The sequence below is a fragment of the Meriones unguiculatus genome, chromosome 11 (genome assembly GCF_030254825.1).
Source record: "Meriones unguiculatus strain TT.TT164.6M chromosome 11, Bangor_MerUng_6.1, whole genome shotgun sequence".
Lineage (NCBI taxonomy): Eukaryota > Metazoa > Chordata > Mammalia > Rodentia > Muridae > Meriones > Meriones unguiculatus.
The window spans coordinates 77,315,875-77,341,348 of NC_083359.1; the positions used below are offsets into that span (position 1 = coordinate 77,315,875).

The following is a 25,474-nucleotide window of genomic DNA, read 5'->3' on the forward strand; positions in this document are numbered from 1 at the left end:
CGCAGAACCTACATGGGATAGCTCACAACCAACTAACTTAGCTCCAGGGCATTCTCAGTACCAACAACACATATGGTACACACACACATATGCGCGCACACAGAGACAAATCATTCTGTTTCTTCCAATCAAACACTTATAGAGAGGATACAGACTGGGAATGCAGCTCATTGGCTGAGCTTTTGACAACTATATGAGAGATCCTGGATTTGACATCTGGTACCACAAAAAATAACAATACACTATAAGAGGGTTAAATTGGGGGGGGGTGAGTTTTTATTTGTTATGTTTGGGTGAATTTTTACTTTTTGGATCATCTCTTGTGGAGAGTAATAACATTTCTGTTGTGGCTTGAGTGTGCTTAAATGCTACAGTTCCCAGCTTGTAGCACTGTTTTAGAGGTCTGTGTAACTTTAAGAGCTAGACAGATGCTTGGAGGAAATGAGGTACTAGAGTAGGCTTAAGATTTCATACCCCACCCCAATGTTCTTGTCCCTCCCACTTTTTAACTGCAGACAGTGTGAGCAGCCGCCTCACAGATCTGCTGCCATCCCTTCCCTAACACAATGGACCGTACTGCTTTCACACTGTGACCCAAGCAAACCTGACCTTTCTTTGGCTGCTTGTCAGACATTTGGTCATAGCAATTAGAAAAGAAACTAATAGAATTTTAGAATCAGAGAATTACAAAAACTAAAAATAATCACAATCCTGCTTAATTATTATAGACTATCTTCAGTTGCTAACGTCTTTTTCCCAATACGAACCTGTAGGAAACCAAAGGTTCACGGAACTCCACACGATTGCTTTTCTTAACATTACTCTCCAGGGTGGTAGCCCTAAGAGGACTACGGGATTTCTCTTTCCGTGGTTTAGTAGATTTGGAAGCTGGAGCACTCACCCAAGAATCATCTAAATATCTACCATCTGAAGGAGAAAAAGAAATCTATGAGAACATATGATATAGAACATGATTGTCTAAGAGAATCACTTACCTGTATGTTGTTTTTACCATCTCTAGTCAGCTATTAGGTAAGCAGACAGAAATACCCACAGCCACTCAATTTACAGAGAAGACTGTACTCTAAGATGATAATACCAATCAAAATCTCTACATCATAAGGTAGAAGGATTGCCAGTTCAAGGCCTACCTGGGCTACAAAGTGAGTTCAAGGCCAATATAAACAACTGATCTCAAAATACAAAAGAAAATAAAATTTAGGACTGAAGATACAGGTCAGCAGTAGGGACTTTCCTTGAATGTGGGGCCCTACATTAAATCTTCAGTCACCCTTCCTCCAAAACAGTAAAAGGAGAATTGTCAAAACCCAGCAAAGTTCAGTCTAAGTACAGAGCATTTACTTGCACCCTGTAGCCCAGTAAAACAAACAAACCATATCAAATATCTGCATGTGTCAATTTATAATGTATGTTACACATTATAAATATATGTGCATGTACAGGTGTCACTGTCAATGTATCTGTATAAAAAAATATTCCATTCATGACTAACAATTTAACCCCCCCCAAAAGAAATGCATGCATGTTAGGTCAACTAAAATTTACCTTCAAAGACTATACCTGAGAACTAAGAAAATAAGTATATATAATCTCAAACACCTAAATAAAGTTCTCATTACCACAACAAATGAAAACTTAAATGTCAAAGGTGATGCGATGGTGAAGACATCACCAGCATCACTAAGCATGCAGCGGCTTCAGCAGCACTCAGCAGCAGTCTCAGGACATGTATGCACAGCAGACTACCAAGAGAGACTAAACTGAAACCACGAAAATCTGTAGTAACTGGGCCGACCTCCAGAACCCAAGGAGGGAACCAGTGCCACAGGCTGGTCTCTGGCTTCCACAGCACAGGTCATGGCACGTGTGCACCCCCCCCAACAATGATGGTAACTTATTAAACTGTATTTAAGAGAGTTAAGTTCTTAAGAGGGAGCTCACACATACCTTTCCTACTGATTTTTCGGGTAGCACTTGTCGACTTCTTAGCATCCATCACAGAATCGATTACAGCTGTACTGGAAGGGGTTACTTCTAATTTGTTCTCAATGTGTCTCAGCTGAAGTTTGAATAGCATGAAAACACACATAAATTATTCCAGAAATATGGCAATTACCATTTGTTTACATAGATGTTTAAAATAATACTACCCAACATACTTCCCTAAAGTAGAAAAAAAACCTCAAACACTTCCTTGCAAGATTTACTTTTTTATATAACTTAGTACTTTAGCAGTAATTATGCTTTGAGCATAATGCTACCCAAATATAAACAAGAATGTCCAACAGATGGTAAGAGTTCCAAAGTTTCCACTCACCATGTTAAACTATTTTTAATGTTAAGTTTTAAGGCAATAAATTATCTGAAATATATGACATGTCACTATTCAACATACCATGTATATTTTGCATGTAAAATTAAGAAAAGGATAATTTGGCTGGATAAAAATTTGTACTCAAAGAGTCACAACTTTTTACAATTTCATGTCTATAATATACATCTTTCAATAAAAGCAAAATTCATCAAGTGTGGTATCACACTCCTTTATTTAACCCCAGCACTCAGGAGGCTGATAAGTTTGAGGTCAGCCTGGTCTACATAACAAGTTTCAGGACAGCCAAAGTTACATAATGAGATCTGTCTAAAAAAAACAAAACAAAACAAAACAAAATCTAAATTAAAAAAATAACATAAAATAAAATTAAATGAAAGCAAAATACACAGAATACATATAATTCACAGAATAAATATACCCTGAAATATAATCACTACCAATGTTCTAAAGTTTAAAAAGCATTTTTTCTTGAACAGTAGAGTAGTACTACAGGCTTATAAGAGACATCTGAAAACAAAAAATATAAATATTAAAATCATCAAAATTCTATCACAAGGAAATAAAAACATTTTATATAAAACTTTACCTTTGGCTGAGAGCAGTGGTGCACACCTGTGATCCCAGCACTCAAAGAGGCAGAGGCAGGCAGATCTCTATGACTTTGTGGCCAGCCTGGTCTTACAAAGTAAGTCCAGGACAGCCAAGGCTACATAAAGAAACCCTGTCTCGAAAAAACAAATTTGAAAAAACAAACAAAAAAAAGCTTTACTTTCTTTCAGATTTCTGAAAATGATTTAGAATAATCTTTCACATAATTCAGTGTCAGATTATTCTCCCTATCTGTGAATCTCTTATAATCCTAAAAAAAAATCTTCAAAAACATACAGTACTTTTGAAAATTAACTATTCACAGATTCATTATATATTAGTTTCACTAAAATTAAAGCGGGACATAGAAACTATTCATTCCTCCATCACACATGTTTAAAGTTCATGTTGAGAATTTGTATACTGTTTCTTTGTAAAAAGCCAAATCTTCATTATATTGACTCAAAATACAATTTTCTTTCTACCACTGTGTAAGGTCATGTTTCTCAAAATACAGAAAATAGACCTTCTCAAAAGAAAACCAAAACAAAATAGACACACACACTAGATGATTTACTTTCAAAAGAGTTCCAAAGATTAGAACATAGAAAATTCCACAAAGTAATGAGACGACAGCTGGAGAGATGGCTCAGCAGTTAAGAGCACCTGCTCCCCTTACAGGACCCAGGTTCAGTTTTCAGCACCCAGCATGATGGCTGACAGCTGCCTCGGTGGGCACCAGGCATATGCACAGTGGACACATACTCTCAGACAAAACATTCAGACACATAAAATAAAAATAATTAAATGTTTTTTAAAATACTCAGACAATAAAGAAACAGAGCCAAATTCAGAGGGATATATAAAAGAAACAAAAAGAAACATATTAAGATAATAACCCAGGAGAGGAGTATCTCTTTGAAGAGACCATGTATCACTTTGCCAGTTTGGATTTCTACAATCCAAACAAAACTGACTAAACACAAAGGAAAATAACTCTCCCATAGTCATTCTTTTTTTATAAAGGAAAAGAACCTATGGCCACAAAACATAAAAGCCAACTCCTTTCACTTCCTCCCTGATAACAAGCCTTCTACACAGGTACAGTCCAACCTTCCATAGTCATCCTTCATATCACCACATAAAGTAAATAAACAGCATAAGTCACATGACTTTGACCTGTCATGATCATAGCAGACCTGACACCCTAAAGCAGTATCCTTTTTATTCCTTTCCTACTCATTTTTGTTCATTCTGTATATATAAAATATCTGAATTTGTTTTCCAATTAAGTATGCTAATTAATCACATTATAATCAATCTGAAAACAAATAAATAAGTTTTTAAAATAGAGACTAAAACTACTTACAGCAGCCTTGGTCTGAGAAAGTGCATCCCACGCTGTGGTTATATCTACTGAGAAAAAGTGACATTTATAGAATCAGAGTTCTGAAATAGAAAAACTATGAATTTTAATATGCTCCCAAATGTGATCAACGGTTTGAGAGCTACTTGATTAGAACCATTCCTTATCAAATGCATTTGTAATACTGAATCAAAATACCATTTTCTAAAAAAAACAAACAAAAAACAAAATACATTTTCTCCCTACCATTGGATAAGGCCAGCTTGTCAGGACATACATAAAAGAAAGAAGTATACTCAGTTAACAGCAATGGCCTGAACATCCCTCACAACACACACACACAGTCGGAAATGGAGATGGAGTCAAAGATGGAGACGGAGATGGAGTCGGAGACAGAGACGGAGACAGGGAGAAAAAAAAATTAGGTAGGGTAGGCTGACCAACTTAGAAACTTGCTGCCTGAACCTCCTGAGTGCTGGGATTATAGGTCACCAACATACCCAACCAAATATAAAACTTTGTGTTGTCTTATATCACACATTATAATGTAAAAAAATACTTTTAAAAATATTCCACACTTCATTGTACTAGCACAAACAAATCTATTTGGTCTTTCAAGTAACAGTCTTTCAACTAGTTTCGGGCTGTGTTGTTTCCCATGAGTTATCCTCTTCCAGGATAGATACGTTCATTTCCTCCAAATACTCCCCATTGGCTTAATTGCTTGGTTTCCTCACAAACGGGAATCTTCCTCTGGATCTACCTCAGTCTGTCAGTTTCCCTTTCATTATACCTTAAAGTACCTCAACAAATGACTGTAAAAAGAAGTTCAGGGAGACTGTAACTTATTATGTATGCACTACAGATACTGCCACTAAGGTCAGGATTTCTGAAAAAAAAAATGATTTTGCATCTACACTTTTTGAGGAGAGGTAAATTCTTACTGTACAGCACAAGCTCGCCTTAACCTTATGATCCCCATGCCTCAGCCTTTTAGGTTCTGGGATTACAGTGAAGTCTGACCACATCTGGTTCAACTAATTCATTTTTTAAAAAGAACTATTATACTGAAAGGTAAATTTTTTAAATTACCTATCCACTTTTTAAGAAATGGGGTGTGTGTGTGTGTGTGTGTGTGGTCATGCAAATGACAACTAAAGCTAAAGTTACAAGCATTTGCAAGGCACACAATATAGGTGATGGGAACTGAACACAGGTCTTGTCAGGATCCACAAGCACTTTCAACCACTGAGCCACCCCTTCAGCATAATCTACTTTTTTGTTTCATAAATCAAAATATATGCATAAATTTCACCTACTGATCAGCCCAGAATTTAATATATTAAAGAAACTTAAAAAGGGATTAAAATCAATCTAAAAAAAAATCATACCTTGAACAGTCTCCTTGCTTTGAGAGCTCCTTGGATTTGGTAAAGGCACCTCTTTTGACTTGCTGCTCCTCATCTTGCCAATTTACCTGCAATTATGTCATCAATAATCACTGACCATCACTATTATAAAAAAACAATAGTAAAGAAATATCCTGACTTTTTCATGAAGGTCTGAAAAAAGATTGTCATCTCTAAAATGTAGTTTCATATTCTCATGAGTATCTCATACTCCATCCAATAAATACAATAGAGGAACTATTATCATTACTATCAAATTGTCATCATTTACAGAGGACTGATTATGTTATGAGTCACAAGACTAGGGCTGTACCAATGGCAGCACACATACTGCCCTTACATAAGGCCCCAGCTCAACCCCTAGCACTACACTTAAGGATGTGATTTCCTAACAATCTGATTTCCATCCCTAGACCTGCATGCTGGGATAACTGACCCCAGCAAGTTGTCCTCTGACCTTCACATATTGCCATGGCATGCAAATATCCCCACAGTTCCTCGTGCACACAGTAAATAATGGAAAAACAAAGTATTCTTGTAAATCAGCAACAACCAATATCATATCATGCTTCATTTTCTCTATTGCAAATAACACTGTAGCCAGATATGGTGATGCTCCCCTTTAATCCCAGAACTAAGAAAGCAGAGGCAGGCGTATCTCTGTGAGTTTGAGAACAGCTCAGTCTGCACAGCAAGTTCTAGGCCAGTCAGTGATTCATAATGAGGCATTGTCTTAAAAACAAAACAAACAACACTGTGTATATGAATTTTGGCCTATTTGAATTCTTTGCCTAGAGTAATATCTGCAAAATGTATCAAAATTGAACTAAAAAAATGTGGACATGCTGCTGAAATCCAACGTCAAACTGTTTTTCAGTTTCCAGTAATATAAAAGCCTAGAAGCTGCATTAATATCTTTTAAAATTGTTTGAATTATTTTTGTTTTTGCCAATTCCATAGGTTTAAAAAAAATGGTTGCTAGAATTTGAACTTGGTAGATGCTAGCCAGATCAAATATTCTTCACAAATCTTTTTTTATTTTTTCTTCTCTCATCACAACTGCAGTTTCACCTCCCTCCCTCCCCTCAGTCTCTCCACCACTACCTCCTCTTTCTCCCAGATGCACACACCAGCCCCCTTGCCTCCGCTCTGAAAAGAGCAGGCCTTTCAGAGACATCAACCAAATGTGGCATAACACGCTAATAAGACCAGGCACATATTCTCATGTCAGGGCTGGCCAAGGCAGCCCAGCTGGAGGAAAAGGGCCCAAAGGCAGGCAGAAGAGTCAGCTGGCCCCCACTCACACTATTAAAGTCCTACAAGAACATCAAGCTACACAATCACATGCAAAGGACCTATGTCAGACTCATACAGGCTCCCTGATCTCTCTAAGCCCACCTGAGTCCCAGTCAATTGATTCTGTGGGCCATGTTCTTGTGGTGTTCTTGATCCCTCTGGCTCCTCCAATCCTTCCTTCCCCCTCCTTCTCTGCCACAGATCTTAAATCTTACTTTTTTCATTTATGAACTATCTCTTGTTCATTCACCTAGCAAGATCTTAATTTTTAAATTAATTTTATTAGTTCTTCATAAGTATATTAAATTTTGTCATATTTATAAGTCATTAATCCATAAAATAAATTTTAAAAATGGAATTTAAAGGGAAGAGGAGGTGGCGCCTGACAACCAGAGTTCTATCCCCAGGGCCACATAATGGAAAGAGAGAACCGACTGCCCAAGTTTTCCCCTGACTTCCACATGTGTGCCATGGCAAATTCAGCCATGTACATACACAGGCACACAAACTAAAGATGTAAAAATTCTTTTATTCAATTAATTCTTTATAGGATATACAGTATGTTATTCGGAGTCCTGAGAAATTGAACGCAGAATTCAAGCACTGTAGGCAAACACTCTAGTATTGAAACGCATTCACAGTTCCAGTGTGCTGAATATTTTAAAATCCCAAATTAGATTTAAGAAAAAGACAAGTTTACCTAGTAAGTCCAAATATATAAAATTTAAAAGGATATTAATTTTATGGGAATTAATTTATCCAAGGATTACTTCTCCCAACATATAAGCTTTAAGACACAAACTTCAAAACTGTTCTAAGGGTCAGCGGTGTGGTTCAGTGGCACAGCATTTGCTTAGTATGTGCCCGCTACTCAATCCTCGGCATTGGACATGCAAAATTCTTCAGGAAAATGCATTTTCTTCTGAAAGCAGGTGTGGGGAAAACAAAAAATCAGTAATTTACAAATAGTTTAAAAACTTTCAACCATGGTTACCTACACTAACTGAAAAATGAAAGATGACTCTGTGTATAAAAGCAACCAATATACAAACATAGGACCTGAGCCTAGACCCCCAACCATGCAGAAAGCTGGACACAACCACACATGCCTGTAAGCCAGCACTGTAAAGGGCAGAGACAGATGTGTCTAAGAAAGAGCCTGTCTCAAAAGGGAATAGGGCAGAGAATGATACAGCAGGACACTTGACATCCTCTCATGGCCTCTGTGCATTTGCACACACAAAACCCTGTCTTGAAACACACACGTGCAGCCAGGTGGTGGTAGCTTTAGGCAGGTGGCTCTCTGTGCATTCGAGGCCAGCCTGATCTACAGAGTGAATTCCAGGACAGCCAGGACTATACAGACAAACCCTGTCTTGAAAAATAAAAAAATAAATAATAACAAACCACACACGCACATACACACACATGCATCCACACACCCACTTGGTTATTCTATATCACTAATCTCTCAATGTTTTAACAAAATTATCTTTACAAACTTAAAGTAAAAATAAGTGCAAAAATAGTGATTATTTTCTCAGTGAAAAAAATAAATAGGTCAAATAACTTTTTTAAATTTGTTTTTTATAAATTACAGTTTATTCACTTTGTATCCCAGCTGTAGCCCCCTCCCTCGCCCTTCCTAATCCCAACCTCCCTCCTCATCTCCTCCCATGCCCCTTCCCAAGTCCACTGATAGGGGAGGTCCTCCTTCCCTTCCCTCTGACCCTAGCCTATCAGGTCTCATCAGGACTTGCTGCATTGGTCAAATAACTTTTAAAACTTCATTTCATCCATAATTTCTACATCTAAGGGTTAATGCTAATAAAGCTAAAGCAATGCTGAAAAATATTTAAAAAGTTTCAAAATAAATGCTTAATTTACAGTCACTCTTTTTTATATATGTAATTTATTTTATTCTATGTGTATTAGTATGAAGGTGTCATACCTCTTGGAATTGAGGGTACAGACAGTTGTGAGCTGCCATGTGGGTGCTAGGAATTGAACCTGGGTCCTTCAGAAGAGCAGACAGTGCTCTTAACCACTGAGCCATCTCTCCAGCCCCCCTTACAGTCACTCTTAACTACAAATACCGAGTAAAACATGTGTGTAACACTGCATATATATATATATATTGATATGTGATATCAATATATCACATAATATTTTAATAACACATTTGCTCATAAAATTATGTAGTTCAGGTTCACAACTTTATTACATAAAGAACACCAGAAGAAAACATATGCCTTATAATACTATCACTTAAAAAACAAAAGGTTTTTTTATAGGTTTTTATTTGTCATTATTCCTTCTTTTTAAAGGACTTTTTATTTTTATTAATTAGTTTATTCACTTTGTATCCCCCATGTAGCCACCTCCCTCCCCCTTCTCCACCCATGTCCCTCCCCAAGTTCACTGACAGGGGAGATCCTCTTCTTCTTTGTTCTGATCCTAGTCTATCAGGTCTCATCAGGAGTGGCTGCATGGTCTTCCTCTGTGGCCTGGTAAGGCTGCTCCCCCTTTAGGGGGAGGTGATCAAAGAGCAGGCCAATCAGTTCATGTCAGAAACAGTCCCTGTTCCCATTACTATGGATCCCAGTTGGACACTGAGCTGCCATGGGCTACATCTGTGCAGGGGTTCTAGGTTATCTCCATGAATGGTCCTTGGTTGGGGTATCAGTCTCAGAAAAGACCCCTGGGCCCAGATTTTTTGGTTCTGTTGCTCTCCTTGTGGAGCATCTGTCCTCTCCAGGTCTTACTATTTCCCCCTTCTTTCCTAAGATTACCTGCACTCCACCCAAAGTTTGGTTATAAGACTCAGTAACTGCTCTGATACCCTGCAGGGCAGAGCCTTTCAGAGGCCCTTTGTGGTAGGCTCCTGTCCTGTTCCCCATTTTCTCCCTCTTCTGATGTCCAGATGCCCCTCAGTTGAGGAATGGATGCAGAAATTGTGGTACATCTACACAATGAAATACTACTCAGCAATTAAAAACAAGGAAATCATGAAATTTGCACGCTAATTGTACAAACTGGAAAAGATCATCCTGAGTGAGGTACCCTGGAAGCAGAAAGACACACAGGGTATATACTCACTCATAAGTGGTTATTAGACATATAATATAGGATAAACATACTAAAATCTGTACATCTAAAGAAACTAATCAAGAAGGACTCAGAAAAGCAAGTTTTAATGGTGCTACAGGTGAGGTTAATCATCAGCCTTGGAGTGACTGGAGAGATAACTGAGTTCACCTCCACCAAACTGATTTACAGGCTGGTCAATTAATTGTGTACAATCATTCACTGATCTGCCAACTTTATGTGTGTGTTCAGTTCATAAGATTGACTAAGCTATATGCTTGTATGTTGTTTTTGTGCATGGCATATTTCATTTACATCACTTTTTTTTATAAATCTCTTCTATAAACCAAAAACCAAGGCAACAGTCTTTAAAAAAATTACTTTTTTCTGATTTATGAGTTTATTTTTTGAGAGTCTTAGAAATATTTGATGAGCTGAAGAGGTGGCTCAGCAGTTAAGGGCACTTGTGGAGGACCTGGCTTGATCCCCAGCACCCACATGTGGCTTCCAACCATCTATAACTCCTCTTCCAGGAGGTCAGACGTGCTCTTCTGCACCAGGCACACACGTAGTGTGTTGACATAAATGAAATCAAACACTCATAAATATAAAATAAGTAAATAAAATGTAAAGACTTAAACATTGTTTAAAATTATCTGTCTATAAAAATTGAAAAAACATACTTTCAATGTGGTTTTCCATTTGATGTATTATAGCAATATATTATTAACATTTACAATTTCAGTCTTTGATCTTGAAACACCCATTACTCCTAGATTAGTAAACACAGCTCTCCTCTTTCCTCACTTCTTGAATGATGGAGGGGTGCCCACTTCCACACCACATACACTAACTGAGTAATAAAGGGCCCTCTATCTCAGCCCAGTAACACAATGGTAACATTTCCAATGTACCAATCACCAGGCCTCTTCTTTCCTAGCTCCTTCTTCCCAAGAAAACTCAACACATTTTATGTTATGTGTGTATATGTGCATACGTACATTTGTGTGGGTGGACACGCGTGTGTGTGTGCATATGTGGGCGCCTATGTACAGGGAGGGCAGAAGTCAACGGTGATATCTGCCTTATTTCCTGCGGCAGTCTCTCACGAAACCTAGGGCTCATCTCTTCGGCTGGAGTGCACGGCCAGCAGGCCCCACGAATCCTGCTTCCACTCCACTAGAGCCAGAACTGTAGGCACACAGCACACTGCCTGGCTTTTAGTGTGGGCTCTAGGTCTAAGAGGAGGTCTTCATGCCTGCATGGCAAGCACTGTAATAGCTGAGCCAGCTCCCTAGCCCTTCGATACACTTTTCATAATTTCTGCTATTTCCCAAATGCCATTATAAACTTGCCTAAATCCCTTCTCCAGGCTCTGGACAGATATTTAGAATGCAGTTGGAAATTTACAGGTTGAGGAAAGTGGCAGTGGTAGGTTGTCCTCTAGAGTTCGTGACCTTACCGCCCATAGGCAGGGCTATATTTATTGGACCAGTAATAAATTCTCATATACTGAAAAGGCCTTAAGTCCAATTTGGTTACCCTAATGATATACCCGTAAGCATATCACGGCAACCATTGTTGTAATTCATAGGCTTTAAAGCCGGTAAGACATTGCTTTGTTGAGATTCCAACACAGATGGAGGTAATCTCACAAGTTTCTGCCTCTAGATGAAGAGCTGCAGGCATTAAGTACCACTTAAATGGGCTGAGCACATTGCATTTATACATACACACACATACATACAGCAACAATTAAAGAAGAGGCTATGTATTTGAGAGAGTGGAAGGACACTGGAAGAGTTGGAAAGGGGCAGGGGGCAGTGGGAAGGAAGAAAGGATGGAGTGAAATTATATAAATATAGTGTGCATGTATGAAATTCTCAAAACTAAGTAAAATATTTTTGTATTGTTTTAAAAAGCACTGCCGGGGACTGGGGAGATGGCTCAGAGGTGAAGAGCACTGGCTGTTCTTCCAGAGGTCCTGAGTTCAATTCCCAGCACCCATGTGGTGGCTTATGACCATCTATAAAAAGATCTATGACCATCTATAAAAAGATCTGGTGTCTTCTTCTGGTGTGCAGGTGTACATGCATACAGAATATTGTATACATAATAAAAAAAATATTTTTAAAAAAAGCACTGCCAATAGAAGGGCAAATGGGAAAAGGCAAGGTGAAAGTAGAACATCATTAGTGAGAAACGATCATACATACATAAGTAAACAGCCTTTTGGAAAGCCACTTCTAAACAAACAAACACAACATACATTACTAGCCTACTAAATCTGGGGAGGTGGTGATAGAAAACTAGGAAATGAAAATTCACATTCTATTGCATAAGTAAGCCTACAAGACTATATGTTAAAACAAACTTTAATGCACAAGCAGGAAAATATCATTGACCATGCTGTTGATAACAAGAAAAAGAAAAAAGATAAAAGTAGCCATTCATATAATAAACTGAACACAATGATATCACAAAAGGGGGTCATATGATAAAAATAATTAATCATTAATGTGCAACAAGTTTAAGAACTGGGGAGAAATAATTGTGCTAATGCTCTGGCTATCACCAAAGAAAAGCCTAGTCATAGATTAAGCCAAATTAGTAGAAGAAATATATGTAAACTCACAAATACACACATATTTGTGACCATAAACATGCAAACATTTATCACATACACACATCAAAGCAGAAAAATTAAAAACACGGGTAAATTATACTGAAAACTCATTTATTCATTCTGGACATAAAAGCAGTTGTTGAAAGAAGAAAGACATTTCTCCTAGCTACCAATTGAGAAAAGATTAGCTCCTAGGCTATGAGAGGAGTTATTTTAAAATAAACAAAAGCTGGAGAGATGGCTCAGCAAATTAAGAGAGCTAACTGCTCTGATATAGGATTGAAGTTTGGCTCCCAGCAACAACATCAGGAGGCTCATAACCACCTGTAACTCCAGTTCTAGGAAGTCTGTCACCATCTTCTGAACCCTCGCAGACTCCTTCCTACACACATATAGTGCACATACATACACCGAGGAATGTGTACACACACACACACACACACACACACATTTTTAATCCATCAAAATTAGTAAACTGGGCAGTGGACCCCGATCACTGAGCTATACCTCAGGCCCTGTAACTCTTTTCTTTACTCGAATAACCCCCTACACATACATCCTATCATTCTCACTGCAAATGAGTTTCAGAGCAGTCACACATGTCTTCCTCCAGGAAGCTAGTGAGCTCAAAGACTATGGTTCTCAGTCTGTGTTCACAGGAGCTGCAAATCAGATACCCTGCATGTCAGACATTTACATTACGATTCACAATAGCAGCAAAAATACAGTTATGACATGAACTGATTGGCCTGCTCTTTGATCACCTCCCCCTGAGGGGGGAGCAGGCCACAGAGGAAGACAATGCAGCCAGTCCTGATGAGACCTGATAGACTAGGATCAGAAGGAAGGGGAGGAGGACCTCCCCTAGCATTGGACTGGGGGAGGGGCATGGGAGGAGAAAAGGGAGGGTGGGTGGGATTGGGAAGGGAGGAGGAGGGAACTACAGGTGGGAAACAAAGTGAATAACCTGCAATAAATAAAAATAGAAAGAAAAAATACAGTTATGAGGTAGCAACAAAAATAATTTTATGGTTGGGGTCATTGCAACACGAGGCACTATATTAGCCGTCTTAAGAAGCAGCATCAGGAAGCCTTGAGAACCAGTGCTCTAGGAGGACAGTCACCTGAGCATCAAAATTAACTACGACAGAACTCAGATTCTACCCACCTCTCAGAGATTCTGAATCACCAAGTCTGAGGCCTAAGAACCTCTGGTTTACAAGGATCCTGAAACATAGCTAGTTTTGAGTAGTATAACTTATGAGAAAACACAGCTTACTGAATTTAAAAAGAAAGAGCTCATTTGTAAGAGCTAATCCTGAGAATATGTGGGTTCCAAACAAAAACACAGCAATATGCCTTGAATCACACAAACCTTTAACACTATGGAATGTGACTGTGAGGACAGTCACTAGCCACAGGCACTATGAATGTGTTCTTCCTGTGTGGACAATGGCTAGTTTTAATCTCCATCAACTATCAGGCCAGCATCCACATATCCGTTTTGCCTATTAAGATGAAATCAGGCAGACTACAGAACTACTCCAAGGTCATTCGGCTAATAAGTACCAGAACTGTAAATTAAATCCAGATCTCTCAAGGTTCTGAAAGCCTCCAACGGTCATTTCTATAACACCTCTTATAATAAATACTGAAAGCGCTACCATCTAGAACATAAACCTAAACCATAATCTCTCTATCCACCTAATCTCATCATAATTCACCTTGTTCTTCCACCTAAATCAAATCCCCCTCTGAAACTGTGATCTAATAACAATTTCACTGCACTTTAAAGCAGTTCTTTGGGAACTGCTCCATGCACTTCAGCGTTACTATATTCACCCGAAAGGACAGGGCTTCCGCACAAATTTCTACAGATAAAGCCCTTCATGTTCTCCTCTTAGTCAGGGCAGGTAAAGCATTTTTAACAAATTCCTCTGGTCTTCCTTGCTACTCCAGACAGCCATCCTCCACAGTCATAAAAATGCTTTTCCCCATTGTAAACCTATGTCACAGATTCATTTAGCAGTATCTCACGAATGTAGTATGCAGGAATATTAGCTAAGCAGTAGAGGTACAGCAGGAAAAAGAACAAATGAGTTTCCTGCCTTTTAGGGATTCAAAAGCTTATTCCAAGTATGTACTGCAAGTGGGATGATAATAAAGAAAAACACCCGTGCTATGAGAGCATATAACAGAAAAAAACGCATTTAATCTGAGGAATATACAAGTCTCATTTAAGCTAAGACTTAAAGGGTGAATAAAAAAGTTACTAAGATCAAAAGAGAACTTTCTAGAAAATAGGAAAAATATGTAGACAGGTCCTAGGCAACAAATAACATGACAAGGTCTAAAGAACCAAAAAGTAGTCAGGTGTGGCAATACTCAGCCGTAATCTTGGCATTCTTGAAGCTGAGGCAAGAGAATTGTGAGTGGGGCATTAGCCTGTAATACATAGCAAGACTCTTTCTCAACCACTCCTCCAAAATCCCATATTGCTGAAGAAAACGGCCAAGAATTTAAAGCTGGAGAAGAAAGAAAACAAGATCCTTTAGGGGCTATGGCATAAATGACATAACCATTAGTTGTGGCTCTCTTTGGTAAGAGATGTGCTAGGGACTGAAGGGGGGAGGGTGTCCCCAACATTGAGCACATGCTCTACCACTGATACGGCTCCGCACTGGTGCTTTCTGAGAATTCAGTGTTGGTCGCTCCTATCCTTACCACTGCTTTTAGAAACCCCAGTATGACACCATTCATAAGACTTTCCGGCACTTTGCCTCCTTGATATAAGCTTTTTTAACTTCCTCAAACTTAAGAATACCTTTGTAGGGTTGGAGAAATGGCTCAGTGTCAAGAGTACTCACTACCCTTGCAGAGGACCCAAGTTCAGTTCGCAACACCCACATGATAGCAACTGTCTATAATTCCAAGGAATCCAACTCCCTTTTCTGCCCTCCACAGATATCAGGCACACATGGTGTACATACATACATACAAACAAAACATACAGCATATAAAATGTTCACGTGCATAAAAGGAATGAATCTTTTTTTTAAAGAGTACCCTTGCTAATCAATGGATTGGGGTACACCTGTGGGTATGTGTTCGTTCATGTGTGCCTGTGTGTGTGTGCATGAGAGAGAGAAAGAGAAAGTCAGTGTGTGTGCATGTTTAAGACAGGGTCTAGTTAACTTGTTCAGGCTTGCTTTAAACTCACTATGTAGCCTAAGCTGGCCTTGAACTCACAACAATCCTCTACTTTAGCTTCCCAATGACTGTGCTTAGAGGCATGTACCACTGTGCATATTAATCCCACACAGCACACAAACACACACCATTTTTAAATGACTCAAAACTGTTATTTTAATGTCCATTTTCAAAAGAGGCTAATTAACATCTTGCAGGAAAAAAGTTGTTTCATATAAAAGTCTAAGTATATGTGAACAGTGATTTGTTCAGACTAAAGTTAAAAAAAAATCAAAAGGGATTTAAAAACTATATTTGCATTCAGGGAAGCAGAGGCAGGTAGATCTCTGTGAGTTCCAGGCTGCCCTGGTCTACAGTGAGTTCCAGGACAGCCAAAGCTACACAGACAAACCCTGTCTCAAACAAAACCAAAAACAAACAAACAAACAAAAACCCTATATTTAATATGGTTTTATTTTGCATCATATAAATGAAAGCTCAAAATGATAATCAGTTTCCAAAAATTAACTACGGATGGCTACGCTGCCAACAGAAAATGAAAATATAATTTATTTAAAGCTACTACTAAATGATATTTAAAAAAAAAAAGTTTGGTTAAGCTAGCACAGTGATACTTGCCTCTAAACTCAGCCATTGGGAAGTTGGAGTAGGACTATTTGTGAGTTCAAGGCCAGCCTGAGCTACATGGTGAATTCAAAGCAAGCCTGAGGAAGTTAGCAAGACCCTGTCTTAAAACACACACACACACACACACAAGTGCACATCCATTCTGGTTAAAATCATATAAACCAATAAGTAAGAATACTTTTAAAATGTTGACTTGTTGGGAGTAAACCAGATCCTAAGCTAACAACAAGAAGTCTGTATTTTCACTCATCACCCAGTGTAATGATTTGAATGAGATGTCCTCCTTAAGTGTTGGGCATGTGAATACTTGGTCCCTGCTGGTGCTGTTTGAGGAGAATTGGGAGGTGTGGCTTTGGTGGAGAGGGACTGTCAGTGGGGGCTTTGAGGTTTTAAAGGATCTGCACTCTTCACCATTTCAAATTTGCTCTCTCTGTTTCCTGTGATGTGAGCGCTCAGCTGCTGCTCTGGCCACATGCTCCTACTACCTCTGCCACTAAAGATTATTATCCCTCTGGAACTATAAATCAAATAAAAATCTTTATTCCATAAATTGTATTACTCATAGTGTTTTATCACAACAATAGAAAAGTAACTAATACACCAAAATATTTGCCTTACAAGAAAGATACAAAGACCATGCTTGGGGGTGCATAGCTGTAATCTGGGCACTCTAACAGCTAAGGCAGGGAGATTGTTGCAAATTCAATCCCAGCCTGGTCTATACAGTAAGTAGCTCCAGGACAGCCAGAGCTACATAATGGTCTCAATCTCAAAAGAAAAAAAAAATATATATATATATATGTTTTATATATATATATATATATATATATATATATATATATATATATATATAAGGCATGGTAGTATGGGCCTATAATCTCAGCACTCAGAAGGCTCAGGCAGGAAGACTGCAGCAAGTTGAGGTCCACCTGGGCTACATAGGAAGCCTAGGTCCAATGTGAGCCCCTATCCAAAGTAATAATAATAAAGTACAAAGGCTCACACAACCCCTACAGCTAAAAAGAATTAAACTCACTATTTAACTTACAGTCTGTGTTGGGGAGAATGGAACAAGTGGGGCAGGTAAGAGCACACGGTGGGTGAAGGCTGAGGTAGACTTCCAGGACCAACATGGTAAAGAGAGAACTGACTCGTGTAAGCTGGCCTCTGGCCTCCATAGGCCCTCTCTAGCATGCACAGATTCATGCGTGTATGCATGCGTGCATGCACACACACACACCAATAAAAATTTAATTTTAATTTTGTTCTTTTCTTGCTATATAGCCCTAGCTGGTTTAGAAATGTCTATGTAGACCAGACTGGCCTGGAACTCAGAGATCTGCCTGCCTCTGCCTCCTGTGTGCTAGGACTAAAGGTGTGCATCACCACACATGCCATTATAAAATAATAATATTAATAATAATAATAATGAAGAAACTTTTGGAGAAAAGAAAAGTACTGTAGAAACATTTCACCTATTTCTAGGTCTACTTATGCAGGTTCTCTCAGGAAACCTCACTATTGGCCGCATTTTCCTCACACTTTGGTCCCAATGTCCCCTCTCCAACATTTGTCCTGTATGCAGTTATACTTAAGGACATCTTAGGAAATGAAAAGTCTCTCACCAGCACCTCACTGCTGCTTTCTCCTTTACAAACCTCTCAGAAGCATTGACTATCCTCCATCTCCACTTAGAGATACTCTCCCTCACCTTTCAAGCAGCTGCAATGTGGTGCTGATCCTCCTTTCTCCACCACAGTAGTTCTCTCTCACTAAAGTTACCAAAGACCTCGTCTCCAAATCAAAAAGCCATTTGCACTCCTCAATCTACTTGACCTCTTGACAGCACTCACCACAGCTGACTACTCTCTCAAAATGAATCAAATGAACAACTTTCCTCTCAGATGTAGTCAACTGAAGAACTTATACCTGCTTTATGTAATAAAATAGAACATCCTATCATTCAAACCATCAAATTAGTGAACACGAAATTGTCCTGACAGATGCAGTAAAAGGGAAGTAAGACCATTATCTCCAAATGGATGAGGACACACAAATGAGACTAGCTGAATCCAAGATATTGTGGTGAACTCCTCATAGCCTTGCACTTGTCTTACAGTTGTTTGGGATGCAAAAGCTCACAGGTGAAACAAGTGCCCTTACCCACTGAGCATCTGCCTGGCCTCTACCTAATTTTTATAAGTCAAATCATATTACACAGTATGTCTTGTACACAATATTCTATCATGAGCGCTACTCCATGTCAGTACCTAACAGGGATAGGAAGCAGTTACATAACACACCCTGTGCTTACTTAGAATACAGACACTAACTCATTTAGTTCTCACATTAGGCCTGTGAGGCAAGGACTATCATTATGTCCACCTTACAGATGAATTTTCGTCACTAATGGTCACAGCTGGTATAAATAGTGCAGTTAGGGTGTGAACCTATAAGGACCGCTGCCTAGTCCATGTGCTGAAGGACATGCTCAGCTGCTTCTCCCCAAGTAAATATAGATCCCTAAAACCTGCTAACAACTGTGAAGCATCTCACAGCATAAATATACTATGGTTTTAGCTGTTCCCTTACCAATGGACATTTTGAACATTTTTAATACTTCTGTTTCCTTTTATTTCTAATCATGATAAATGAATATTCTTAACAGATTTATAATTGGGCTCTTGTGTTAAAATTTGTTACATAAAACCCACAAACATTAAATGATTTCATCAAATAGTATGTGTACTTTGAATTTTGAGAGGTAATTCCAGATTACTTCCCGGAAAGTTGCTCTACTTTAATTTATAGTCTAACTGATATTATTTTTAAGTTAACATGAAAAGTGAGACCCACTTTGAATTTTTAAAATGTAAACCTAGAGCTACTTAGATGCTTTTACTATATGGCTTTCTAGCATATAAAACATGGACGCTGGACTAACTGGCCTCCAACATTCAAAATACCCAGTGCCGTGATTGAGAAGGACCTGAAGTTATTACAAAAGTCTATAATTATAATACTAGTACAACAGGTTAGGGTCTTAGAGCTTCTGTTTTCTTCAAATTACAACAACTACTAACAGAGCACCTGGGCAAATCATTAAAATAGTCAAAGTTTTCAAGACCCACCTGTGGCTTATTCTCAGAGGCTTTTAAATCCCAGGCTGTCAATCCCCTGATAACCAACAAATTTGAACAGACATTTGGAGCATACTCCTAAGAAAGGGTAAAATGTGCCTATGAACTAAGAATCGGGTTTTCTGCTGTTGTTAACTCAACTATTGTTTATTGTTTATTGGCTATTTTAGTCTATGATAGGAACTCAGTGCACAGTAACAAATCGAGGACTTCAGCTATCATAGAACTTACAGGCCAAATGAGAAACAAATAATAACCCAAAATACTCAAAGGTAAATGCGAAGTTCCACTGAGAATAACAATGAACGATAACAAAAAAAAAAAGGCAGTGCAGAAAGACACTACGCAATCCTCTCATTCTTTTAACTATGTGCAACACTAAAATTGTGTGGTGTGAGGGGAGGAGTCAATAAGGAAAACTATTTTGAGATTTGACCCACACAGCAAAAAATAACAATCACAACTACTTAACTATACAGTTAACTTTTAAATCAATTGTCTCCATAGTTATGTCACCACTGATCATGTGGCTTAAATATGTTTCACATAACCAAGAGCATAAAATGAGTAGAAGAATCAAAGAGGACGCAACTGAACATTCAAACAAAATGAATTGTAGCAAATTTATTACAGGCTTTTTGCTTTTCTTTTACACTATTGGGCACTGAACTTCCCGCTTCACGAATGGTAGGCAAATATGCCATGAAGCCACACCCCCAGCTCTTAACTACAGTTTCTTTTTTAACTACCATTTCTTAAGAACCTATTCAGATAAGAAGAGGCGTGGTCCATTATAATAATTCATGACATATTAATAATAAAATTTTATAAAAATACTATGCCTTTAAAGGGATAGGAATCACCATAAGGACCAAGTGTCATGTACAAAGGAAGGATAAATTTTTTCTAATATTTTGAAATAACAAATAGCAAAAGTATCTAAGGTTAATACTTAATTTAAAATGTAGCTAATTCTAGAACATCTACAGAATAAAAACAGCAGTCACATAAAGTAATGGCTTTTTGTGTCCATTTCTACAACTGCAAAATAAAGATATTTGTCTACTTCGCTCACAAGACTGCATGAAGATTATTTCATGTATTTTGGAAGTACATGGCCCCCTCCAAAAAAGTCAGTTATTTCAGGCAACTTCTCTTTTGCTCTCACTATAAGTTACAGCAGTTTGACAAACCAAAGTGGTTATATAAGGTCGTCACTTCCTTTCTTGTGCCCATGATACAGTGTGTTTAAAATGGATTTCTAAAAAATGACAATCAGAAGAAAAAAATTTAAAAGCTTTAATTCATAAACGTATTAACACCATAAAAGGTTGATTCTATAGCATTGATGACCTTAAATAATACTACACACTTACATGTAAGGAAAAAAATCTTCCATATATGTACAAAATTATTTACAAACATTACTATCACTACAAACACAAAGTTCTATGAGAAAACAAGATACACATTTATCACACATACAATGCATTCTAGAGTGACATTTATATTCTGATTAAAGAAGTGTCCTAAGTTGAATGCAGTGACAGTTCAGATTTGTTGCATTTAAGAGTTTGTCAATTTAGCATACCCAAACTCTGACACTTTCATGGGCTTGAAGTAACTAAGAGAGACTCTTCCAAAGTCACAATCCCATGTTATTAACAGCACACTGCCTTTTTAAAATGCAATATTTTAAAGGAAGACACTTTTTAAATGGAGAACAGTTTGCACTGTTTTAGCATTGCTTCTTCAAAAATTCCCAGGTGTTAATAGGTCGGCCTAGGATACTTTCCTTTAAAAGCCTTAAAACACAAGCTAAGAGGGCAAGTTAACATGGCAACACTAACGACTTCTCCAGATTCAAAACAAGAATCACCAGCAAAACAATTAAGCAGAGTACATGGATACCGACCACTATTCCTAAGGACCTATCCCCCCGCCCGCCGGCATTTGTTACAATATCAAGAACCCATTAAAATATATACCTGTTTGCAACTTCCTAGCTTGAAAACTAAGACCCAGGCACCTTCCTGCCTGCATCTGTGACATTACCTAAATATGATTTAGCATATCGGTCTGCATTTAAAGGAGGGGGGAGGGGATTGGTAGTGACAACGTCCAGCGTGTAAGGCTTGTTAAATGCCACCCCCTCCCCGCCCCATCACTTGTGAATAAGCCGGCAGATTCCACTCGACAACTGCTGGACTGGAGGTGATCAAAGTTTTCCCAATACTGCACTTTGCGAATATTACACCCAGGAAAGGGAACAGAAACTGGTCATCCCTGACACTGGAGCCAGTGGCCCGGAATTTCCCAAAATATGCTCGATCTCCAAACGAAGAAGGGACACTTCGGAGACCAAAGGTGAGAGATGGCTTAACTCTACGCAGACAAGAAGAGGGTCGAGGGTGGTGAGGGCGACACTGGCAGGTAAGCAAAGAAATCTGGTTTCGGTGGGCAGCAGCGGGTCCAGGAACCCAGGTCTCAGGATGACCCTCCTGGAAGAGTCTCGGGACCCTCGGAGGGTCTCCGGGGGGGATGCCAGGCAGTGCCAGGGGGCCCCGCCCCGCCTCTCCGGCCACCTCGGGGACCCGGGACCGCGGACAGAGGCAGCCGAGGCGGGGCAAGCGTCCGCAGGCTCCGCCAGGTCTTCCCGCAGCTCACCTGAGAGTGTCGCCTCCGCCCTCGGCTCCCACGGTGCATCCCGCGGGGCCTGGCGGAGGGTGCAGTGACGCCGCCCCGACCGGCCCCAGGGCTGCCCGGCCTGGCCTCCCCGATGCGGGGACGCACCGGGTGCCCGCCTCGCACCGGCTGCCGGGATCCGCCGGGCGGCGGGGAGGGAAGGAGAGGCGCAGGGGCGGCCTCCTCTCCCCCGCCGCGAGCTCCCCTCCCGAGCTGCGGCTCTCCGCAGTCCTTTCAGGCGCAGGTCCGGCCCCGCTCCCCAGCCCGGGAGTCACTTCGGCAGCGGCGGCCCAGTCGCCATTACAGCTCAACAACTGACACGGAGGAGGAGCGGCGCCGGCAGCAGTGGCGGCGGCGGCGGCGCGAGGCAGGGCGGGAGCAGTCGGGGAGGGAGAGGGCGGGGGAAGGACCCCCCAAACCTCGCGAGAGCTTGCCGGAGACGGTTCCGCAGGAATGCAGCCTTGGGACAGGGCCATGTTGAGTGTGGCCGAAAGGTGAGCGCGAGCTAGGCGGAGGCCAAGGCCGGAGGCGAAGCCATCTTTGGTGTGGCGCGGTGGGAGCTCGGCGGGACTCGGGAGGAGCCAGAGTCAGTCCGCAGAGGAGACCACCCCCTTCCCTTTGACGCTAATTGGGCCTTCTGCCTGAGCGTTTCACCCCGGGCGAAAACACGCCGAGGACTTGACAAGGATGAGCCGGGAAACCGGGAACCGGCAGCTTTCTGAGAGTTGATGTTGCCTCAGCAATTGCCCAAATCAATCGTCCCTCTAGGCAGTTAGAGAGTTTAACTGCAGCTTGCGTCTGCTGCAGCTGCTCGCTGCTGTCACTGTGGCCGGCTCATTGGCCGGGGTTTACAGTTCTGTTTAGCATGCACGCTGATGGCGTAAGATCCCAACCAAAGCGAGTAAAACTACGTTTCCTTTCGACTCGTTTGAGAAACCCCCCGGGGTTAACATATTTTCTTTCAGCTTTGTCTTTTCCCAGTCGCCGCATGGTGAATGCTATCATCTGTCAAGATTTTAAAGATCTCTTCGGCGAATAATGCCACCTTCCGTTAGGTGCTCACTGCTCATAAGCTGTCATTACTTTTCTTCACCTTTTAGCCTCCGATCGTTGCTTTGCCTAGAAATTCTTTCTCATCTAAAGTACTATGAGTGTCTTAAAATCTCCTTTCTCTGTATGTATCCAGTAGGGCCTACCACAGAAACTAGAACATTGTAGGTGTTCAGTGTTTGTTACACAGAGCATATCAATAGAAGCAGAAGGCAAGGACTGCTCCTCTCCGTAGGGCAGCCGTCCTTCAATAGGAACTACGGGAACGTACTAAAGTCCTGCACACACGTGTATGTATACCCTATCCCTAAGAAGAGGCACTGCCGCAAAGAATTAGAATTGTGGGTTTCCCAAGGACTCAAACTGTAGCAACAAAAAGATTTGAAAAGTGAAACTGGAGCAGTGAAATGGATTAACAGGTAAAGGGACTGGCCACCATGCTTGGGCAACCTGAGTTTGATCCTGGAACGCCGCCAAATAGTGGACCAAGAGAGCAGATTCCTGCAAATTGTCCTCTGACCTCCACAGGCATATGAGAATACATGCATGCTAACATACATGCATACATACATACATACATGTAATAAAAAAGTAAAATTTATCTTTTTCCCCAGGCAAGTTATTTTAAAGAATGTATACAATCACCTTATTAAGTAATTATACTCACTTCTTAAAAGGAAGAAATGGGTTCTGAAGCATTAATTTGCACAATATTATAGCGTCAATTAGTGGGAGATAAAGGGTTTAGAATCTCCTTTACTCCAAAGCTTACTGATGTTTTCCCACCTCCCACATTACCTCCTGAGCAACAGGGGAAATAAGGTTTTTGTTAGTGTCAGCATCAATGGCCTTCTGTTATCAACCTGTACCTCTTTTCATCAGTTTTCCAGACTTGGTGCTAAACTGTTCTCTCTCTCTCTCTCTCTCTCTCTCTCCCTCTCCATCTCCATCTCCCTTCCCCCTCCCCTCCCCCCTCTCCTCCCTCTCCCTCTCCCTCCTCTTCCTCTCCCTCTCCATCCTCTTCCTCTCCCTCTCCCTCTCCCTCTCCTTCCTCTCCTCCCTTTCCTTCTATTCCTCTCCCTCTCCCTCTCCCTCTCCCTCTCCCTCTCCCTCTCCCTCTCCCTCTCCCTCTCCCTCTCCCTCTCCCTCCTCTCCTCCCTTTCCTTCTGTCCCTCTCCCTCTCCCTATCCCTCTCCCTCCTCTCCTTCTCCCTTTCCCTCTGTCCCTCTCCCTGTCCCTCTCCTCCCTCTCCCTCTCCCTCCTCTCCTCCCTTTCCTTCTGTTCCTCTCCCTCTCCCTATCCCTCTCCCTCTCCCTCCTCTCCTTCTCCCTTCCCCTCTGTCCCTCTCCCTGTCCCTCTCCTCCCTCTCCCTCTCCCTCTCTCCCTCTCCCTCTCCCTCTCCCTCTCCTCTCCTCTCCTCTCTCCTGCTGGGCATGCCAGGTTGTCCTGAAACCCATAGTCCTCCTGCCTCAGCCTCCTGAGTGCTAGAGATCTGCACCACCATGCCTAGATAGTCTCTCTTCCTTTTGACATCCTATGACTTTTTTTTTCCTCCCTTGAGAGCTATTGGCTTTCAACTATATCAAAGTCTATACATTCCCTCACAGTTTCGTGAAAGTAGTTTCATTCCTGCTACACAAATGATTAAGGTAGTACCTAATCCAGAGGCTGCCTCGAGCTTTGTCCCTGCCCTGCCTTTACCTGCCAAGATAAGATTAGTGAAAACTTCTCACTTCCTGATGCCAAAGCTTTTCTGTATTCCATCTCCCTGAAGATGGTACAATAAAGTAGAAAGTGCACCAACACTGGTTCTCTGACCCCTCCAGAGTCTCCACTTAAATAAATCAATCACAATAAATCAAAGCTAATGTATGTATTTGATGGGATTGACCTAAAAAGCCAGGTAGAGCGGCACATGCCAGTAAGCCCACACTGGGAGGCCGAGACAGGCGAATTGCCACGAGTTTGGGTATTTACACATTGCAGTTGTTCTTCTCTCCACGAACTCCATGATGTGCATTCTACAGACAACAA

At 40.5% G+C, this 25,474-nt stretch overlaps 1 protein-coding gene across 7 annotated transcripts in view; it reads right to left on the bottom strand.

The window, feature by feature from the left end:
• Cep350 (centrosomal protein 350) overlaps window positions 1-22,509 on the bottom strand; it is a 137,446-nt gene extending 114,937 nt beyond the window's left edge. For 4 of the 7 annotated variants that reach the window (XM_021660498.2, XM_060364483.1, XM_021660484.2 and 1 more), the window contains exons 1-5: window positions 22,373-22,509; window positions 5,702-5,787; window positions 4,314-4,360; window positions 1,969-2,080; window positions 768-927 (exon numbers count right to left, since the gene is read on the bottom strand). In XM_021660498.2, the coding sequence (XP_021516173.1) occupies window positions 768-927; window positions 1,969-2,080; window positions 4,314-4,360; window positions 5,702-5,774 (392 nt within the window). In that variant the 5' untranslated portion in view covers window positions 5,775-5,787; window positions 22,373-22,509. The remainder of the gene's footprint in view (window positions 1-767; window positions 928-1,968; window positions 2,081-4,313; window positions 4,361-5,701; window positions 5,788-22,372) is intronic. The other 3 variants (XM_021660491.2, XM_060364485.1, XM_060364484.1) reach the window with 1 other exon arrangement.
• Between the last annotated feature and the right edge of the window lie 2,965 nt (window positions 22,510-25,474).